Source organism: Empidonax traillii, unplaced genomic scaffold (genome assembly GCF_003031625.1).
Source record: "Empidonax traillii isolate 1590-97213 ecotype Southwest subspecies unplaced genomic scaffold, ASM303162v1 scaffold40:size2234952, whole genome shotgun sequence".
NCBI classification, from domain to species: Eukaryota; Metazoa; Chordata; class Aves; order Passeriformes; family Tyrannidae; genus Empidonax; species Empidonax traillii.
The window spans coordinates 598,336-605,781 of record NW_020955233.1 but is presented as its reverse complement, the minus strand read 5'-3'; the positions used below and the strand labels follow the sequence as shown (position 1 = coordinate 605,781).

The 7,446-nt window shown below is 53.2% G+C and overlaps 1 protein-coding gene across 1 annotated transcript; it reads left to right on the top strand.

Moving 5' to 3' along the window:
* Positions 1–1,173: 1,173 nt before the first annotated feature.
* A4GNT (alpha-1,4-N-acetylglucosaminyltransferase) lies at positions 1,174–5,057 on the top strand. The gene is made up of 3 exons (XM_027878286.1): positions 1,174–1,855; positions 2,519–2,968; positions 3,866–5,057. The coding sequence occupies exons 1-3, from the start codon at positions 1,739–1,741 to the stop codon at positions 4,475–4,477; spliced, it is 1,179 nt and encodes a 392-aa protein (XP_027734087.1). The 5' UTR covers positions 1,174–1,738; the 3' UTR covers positions 4,478–5,057.
* Positions 5,058–7,446: the final 2,389 nt, after the last annotated feature.

The following is a 7,446-nucleotide window of genomic DNA, read 5'->3' as shown; positions in this document are numbered from 1 at the left end:
GACAAGGGGCAGGGGTAGATGGGATATTAGGAAGAAATTTTTCCCTGTGACAGGGGTGAGGAACTGGAATGGAATTCCCAAAGAAGCTATGTCTGCCCCAGCCCTGGAAGTGTCCAAGGCCAGGTTGGATGGGGCTTGGAGCAACCTGGGCTAGTGGAAGTTGTCCCTGCCCATGCCAGGGGGTGGAGTGAGATGATCTTTAAGCTCCCTTCCAACCCAAACCATCCAGGGATTCAGAGCTGGGCTGAGGAAAAAAAAACCCAGAAGCCTGAAAATCTGGCCAAGGTGAGATTGGCGATGGAGCAGCCAGGGAGCAACTTTTTCTTTCTGTTTTCTTTTCCAAAGCCAGTTTGCACCACCTGTCTGAGGGAGAGGAAGGGAAGGAAAGCAGAGGGAAACATTGTCCTTTGAGCACTGTAGTTTATTTTAATTTCCTGCTGCTGGTGCTCCCCAGACCTCTGGAGCTGAGCAGGGTGACACAGCTGAGCATCACCAGGGCTGTGTTATCCAAGCCTTGGGAACACGGCAGATCCAATCCACAGGTATTTGCTCTCCATTCCCCGTCTTCAGCTCAAATTCCACACCTGCAGGAAGGCCCTGGGTGCTGCCCCTCCCAGCAGAATGCTGGGACAATGAGAGACAATGGGAATACAACAGGAAAAATTATCATAGAACTATATAGAAAGAGCAGATGATTTGGGCTAGAAGGGACATTAAAGCCTATCTCATTCCACCCCCTGCCATGGGCAGGGACACCTTCCACTAGCCCAGGTTGCTCCAAGCCCCATCCAACCTGGCCTTGGACTCTTCCAGGGATGGGGCAGCCACAGCTTCTTTGGGAATTCCATTCCAGTCCCTCACCACCCTCCTAGGGAACAATTGCTTCCCAATATCACATCTAAACCTGATCTTTTTTATTGCTACAAAAAAAAAAAAAAGAAAAAAAAAAAAAGCAGCATTCCCTCCTCTGCAGCCTGCTTTGGCCAGCAGATTGTACCCAGGGCCACACTGGTGCCTGGTGGCTCCAGCTTTGTCACCCACTTCACCCCCAGCACCTTCTCCCACGCTGTGCTGGGAATCTATGGGAATCTGGGACGTGATGGGAAACTCAGTGGGAAAGAACCAGATCTGCAGTGCAACATGGAAAGAAGCAACGATGACAACAGGCACCACTTTAATATTTCATATGACGAGATCCAGCTCTGAGAAGCGGCTCAGGAGCTGCTACAGCTTAGTGCTTGCAGGGGAATTTTCACAGGGTTCATTTTGCTCTGGACTTATCTGTATTCTGGAGGGTGACATGGAAATGCAGCTCATTAATTACCTGAACACACAGAACTCTGTTTCCTCCCATTCCCTTTAATCAGTCAAGTTTTGGACACTTCCAGGGGCCTCTTGGGTGCTGGGTTGTCATTCCAGGTGTCTCCCCTGTGGTGGACCCTGGCTGCTGATCCCAGGTGGCATTTCAGGAGGGAATTTCTTGTGTCTCCAGCCTGTCAAACAGTGGAGAGCAGATTCCATGCAGAAACTCCTGGTGCTGTGCAGGCTCGTGTTCTGGTAGGACCAGGAGTGAGGAGCTTGGTCTGGCTGATGGAGGCACGAGATGGGTCTCACCTAAAACCTGTCCCTTCTTTGTCCCTTTAGGTGAGTCCCAAAGCTCTCCTGGGACTGAGGTTCAGGAGAAGCAAAGCTGGTTTTCACCTGTGCATCAGTGTCCTGCCTCCAGAAATCCCTTTGCATGCTCCAGACGGTTTGGGTGTCTTCACCAGGGAGCTGGACTTTAAAGGAGTCTGAACATCACCACGGGGGCAGAAAAAGGAGATGGAGATGTAAATGTCTCAGAACTGTAATCCAGGTAGGTCTTGATTCCTTGCTTGTGTGAAACCTGTGGTTACACACAGCTGTGTAACCTGTCCTTACAGCTGCCTCTCCCTGGTCCTTCAGTAGGACCCCTCACATCCTTCAGGGCTGAAGTGTGAGCAGAAGGGCCAGACTGGGAAAAGGGCTTTGGTGCCTCCATGCTGATGTCTTAGCTTTGGCTGACACCCCCCCAGCTCTAATCATGACCTTCTCCCTGTGACTCTCACAGCCCTCTGGCCACCTAGTTCCACAGGCTCCCTGGGTATCTCCTGCTTCTGGACAAGCACGTGCTGGGATGATGCTGAAGTGCTTGGAAAACATTCCCTACTCCAACCTGCCTCAGGGATGGGCATGGCGGTCCTTGCCTTGGGTGAACCTTCTCACCTTGCTCTCCCTGGGCCCTTCTTCCCTCTCTGCCCGCCCAAAGAAGATGTAGCTGTGCCATGAGACACAGCTGCCTGTCCCCCCTCCAAGGCCTTTCCTTATTCCCCTTGCCTACCTGGGAATGAGGAGGTGGGACCCCAAAGCTTCATCCCACAGATGCAGACCCTGAGAGAGCTGGTCACCGGGCCTGTCACTATCCAAAGCCAGGTCCTACCATTTCCCAGTCCTGCTGAGCAATAACTGGCATCTCTTGCTGTTCCTTGTCTCTCCTCAGCATCCATGCCGGAGGCATGTCCCCAAACGCCCAGGGAAAGCAAGAATGCTGAGGAAAATCCAGATCTGCCTCTGTTTCTGCTTTGTCTCGGGCATCTTGTACGAGATCTCTCTGCTGTCCAGCTGCGTCTTCAACTACCTGCCCATGTCCCAGCACTACTTGACACCTGAGCAGGTCCTGAGCCTTGGGAAGAGCATCATTTTCCTGGAAACCACAGAGCGTCTGGAGCCACCCCCGCTGGTGTCCTGCTCTGTGGAATCTGCTGCCAGGGTTTACCAGGACAGGGCCGTCATCCTCTTCATGAAGGGACTCACCAACGAGACAGCCTTGGACCTGAACACCAGCTATGCAGCCTTCTCACTTCTGTCTTCCATAAAGAATGTCTTCATTTTCCCTCTCCAGATGGAAACTGTCTTCCAGGAGACCCCTCTGCTCCAGTGGTACAACCAGGTGAGTGTTGTAACAACGGGAAAACAGGAAAACAACCATAAATAGGGGTGGGAAAAGGCCTGAAGTTGAGTTAGAAGGAACGAGGAGCACTGGACTGGCTGTGTGAAATCAGTGGTTTCGTTTTTTGGCTGGGAATAGATTCATTTTGGTTGTGTTTTGCCATGTATTCATCAATCTGTTTATTGAACACATCACTGGCTAGGTTCAGTTTCCCCCTTATCTGGAGAATGAGATTTTTTTTTTTTGGCAAAGGAAACATGGATAGAAACAGATTTCATACATGTTTCGAGAAAACAGCTCCTAATAACCTTCCTCAGCAGAAGCTGGTCGAACAAAACGTGCTGCCTGAGCTCCTGTTAATGCTGCCACACACCGACACAACCTGCAGTAGATACCACGTGGGAGAGATTCCAGGTTTTATAGCAGCAATGTGCAAAGCCAAGGTGGGATCTCGGGAGCTCCACCCTGGAAGAAGTTCTGTCAAAGTGCTGGAAAGCAGCTTGTCTCAAATTTGTTGGGCAAGGCAAGCATATTTCCTAAAACTCCTTCTTCCCCCAAGAAGAAATGGCTCCAAATGCCAACAATGCCCATGAAGAGCCCAGTTCAAAGGGCTGGGAGTGCTCAGGGTGTTAAGTGGGTTGTGTCCCACTGGAACAGCAGCAGTGATTCATGGCAGCATTGGCTTAACACTGTAGGTCCCATCAAACCACCCTGGAAATGCTCCTGCTTTCCTTTGTGTTAACAAAGCTTTGCTCCTTATCTTATTCCAACAAAATCCAGGGACTGGAGGCAGCAGAGGTGGGCAGAGGCATTTGCAGGTGTGGTTTTACACCTGAAGGATGGATGAGATCTGTTCTCTGATCTCCTCGTCGCTGTCTCCCCTTCCCAACCCTGCAGGTGGTCCCGGAGCAGGAGAAGAACTGGGTGCACGTCAGCTCCGACGCCAGCAGACTGGCACTCATCTGGAAGTATGGAGGCATCTACATGGACACAGATGTCATCTCCATCAGGCCCATCCCCGAGCGCAGCTTCCTGGCGGCGCAGAAGTCGCGCTTCTCCAGCAACGGCATCTTCGGCTTCCCTGCCCACCACAAGTTCATCTGGGACTGCATGGAGAACTTTGTTCTCAAGTACAACGGCAACATCTGGGGCAACCAGGGCCCCTTTTTGATGACCAGGATGCTCAAGACCCTCTGCAATCTCACGGATTTCGAGGGCACCGAGGACCACAGCTGCCGGAACATCTCCTTCCTCAACCCCCAGCGCTTCTACCCCATCCCGTACCCAGCCTGGAGCAGGTACTACCAGGTGTGGGATGAAAGCCCCAGCTTCAACCACTCCTACGCCCTGCACCTGTGGAACTTCATGAACCACAACAGGAAGGCTGTGGTGGCCGGCAGCAACACCCTGGCCGAGAAGCTCTACAAGGCCTATTGCCCCACCACCTACGAGGACCTGATCCAGAATGCCAAGCAGAGGGACTTCATAGGCTCTGAGGATGATGTGTGACAGGGGGTAAGGAGGAGAGGGGTGATCCTCCCAGCCCTCCCCATGCTGGGGCCAAAACACAGTCACCACTGGTGTCCATGCCCTGCTTTGCAGGTGAAAGAGAGAACTTTTCATAACCACCCCCGCCCGTTCCCTTGGAATACTGAGGATGGTGGTGAGACGTTGCCTCCAGGGACACTAAGGACACCTTTGCCTCATTTCTGTTTCCTGAGAGGTGCTCATGAACCAAACCTTCCTTAATCAAAGGGATTTTGAGCCTTCTAGTGAGCTAAAAAGTTCCTAAAGAGATGTGTGGCCTCCTAGGAGGAATCTTCTCTCCATGCTATTGGCAGCTGCCACCTCAGAAAAGCTGGAAACACAACAGGCTTTGGACTGGGCTGAAGCCTCTGAGGCAAACAAGGGTGGGTGACAGAAATTTCTGCTGAAGAGAAGCCCAAACCACCACTTTTTCCCTGTGTTTTTCTCACATGAACTTTACCCCCTACGTTTTTGAGAGGGAAATTACTAGTGCAAGTGAAAACAAACAGGTTAATAAACCACCACTCCTCTGAGCTTGCTTTTCCCTGGAAAGTGAGTCACATTTTCCAAATGCTTGTGCTCCTGCACTTTGGCTTTTGCCACTGAGGGGCTGTGCTGCCCCTTCCTCCCAGGTCACTTTTGGCTGCAGAGCCACATGTGCCTTAGAAAGGAGATGCTGAGGCACCAAGGAAGGACAGGGATGGTCCTCCAGGGTTCCCAAATCCCTCTGTAACAAATGGAGTTCAACTGCCATGGGGTGGCCACCCACATGCAGCTGTGCAGAAATCCCCATTGAGTCCCACCAGGGCACACAGGGACTTCTTCTGCCGAAGAGCAAAGCTTCCCCTGGCAGTTCCTTTCTTTCCCAGGGTAATGCCAATCCACCCCATTCCCTAAAAAGAAGCCCAGCTTGCAAATCTCTCCTGAGTCTGTCTGAGCAGCTGTTTTTAACTCGGGAGCAGAAAGGCGGGGGCGGCTCCATCACCCTCATCCAATGTTTGCCATCTGCACAATGTTATCTCCTGTAAACACAGCAGCTAATGAGCCTCTGCAGCCAGGAATGCGGGATTTATCGGGAGAAGAGAGCCCTCTGCACACAAGGCTTCTGTGCAGTGCTCGGACACGGGGCTCCAGTCTCCTTCCAGCTCCGTGTTCCCCCAAAATCAGCCCGGCTGCACCAGTGGAAGGGCAGGTGGGGCCGAGCTGAGAGCTGAGTGGGGAAAAGCCTTGATTTAAAGGTGTGTGAGACACTGAGGGCACTTGGTGTGTTCAGCTGGACAAGAGGAGAGTGAGGGGAGACCTCACTGCAGTGCCAACTGCCTGTGCAGGGCCAGAGGAGGGGCAGGACTGAGCTCTGCTCTGGGGGGACCAGGAACAGCACCCAGGGAATGGCTGGAGCTGTGTCAGGGCAGGGCCAGGTTGGATCTCAGGAAAAGGTTCTTCCCCCAGAGGCTGGTGGGGCACTGAAAAGGCTCCCCAGGGCAGTGGGCACAGCACCAAGGCTGCCAGAGCTGCAGGAGGGTTTGGATGATCCTCTGGGGCACAGGGGGTGACTCCTGGGGCTGGGCCTGTGCAGGGCTGAGGGCTGGACTGGATGGTCCTTGTGGGTCCCTCCCAGCTCAGCAGATTTTGTGATTCCATGATTGTGTGTTTGGAGCAGCAACATGGCATGGAGGAATATTTTTCCATTCCCTTTCCTGGGGTGAAGCTCTCATGGCTCAGCCCTGGGGCCATGAGTTTCATGCTCTGGTTCCATCCATGCTGGTTGCCCCACACTCCATCACAGCTGGGTTTTCTGGCCTGTGGCATCAGGATCTGCTTTTCCTCCAGGACTTTGACTTTTCAGTGCTAAGGGGATGCATGGGAGGGTCACGGCCCAGAAAGTCCTCCCTGTTTCCCACACAGCTCCAGGCAGCCCCTGACTGTTCCCTCCTGCCTCTCACCCCCTACACTCATCTCTCTGCTTCCACCCTCGTCCCTTCTCTCCAGTTTATACCTCAGCCTCTGGAAACAAGTGAGTATTTGCCTCTTCTGCCCATGACTCGACTCTCCAGGCTCCCCTGTGTCCACGAGGGGAGGGCCAGGGCTGGGGTACTAGCATAGACTTCCCTGCTCAAGATGAGCTCAGGTAAGAAGCATTTCCGAGGCTCTGCTGTGGCCCCTCCCCAGGGGAGTCCAACCCCATCCCATTTCTCTCTCCTCCCTGACAGGAGAGGAGGGATCCTGTCAGGGCTCGGAGCATAGCAGGACTGATGGCAGCAAGCACAGCCAACCTCCCTGAAGGTCTCACATGGGGGGTGTCCTGCTCCCACCTGCTGTGAGTCCCAGGAGGAGAAGCTGAGAAAGAGGGGGAGGTGCTGGGTGCTTTTGGGAAGGGTCTGGAGGAGGTGGGGAAGCAGCTCATGCACAGCCTGGGTCTCCTGAACCCTCTGTGCTTCGTAGTAAAGCGTCTCCCGAAGTTTTCCAGCTTCCAGATGGGCAGGGAACAGAGGGATTGTTGCCCCTGGGGCAATCCCTTGCAGAGGACAACCCGAAAACTAGGAGATGGGACGGCAAACACAGTGTCTTCCAGCATGGAAAATGAAATCTCATCACACTTCCTGAGAGCCAGGAATACTAGCACTGTGGTGGAGCAGGAATTCACATAGTGCAGTAGGAATGGCGCAGGTGACCCCCTCCAGCTACAAGATGTGCTGGGGGGTTCCAGCTGATACCTCTGAGATGGGCCTTCCAACAGAATCACAGAATGCCTTGGGTTGGAAAGGAGCTTTAAAGGTCATTTAGATCAGCACATTATTAGGGGATTTTTAATTTGAGGTCCCTGCAAACCCTTCCCCTTTAGGAGTGGTTAATTCATGCCAGAAATCCTCACCTGCATGGACCACACCAGGTCTGTGCAACACACAGCTCTGGGTCAGGGCTGCATTTCCACCTGGATGGGCTGATCCCCC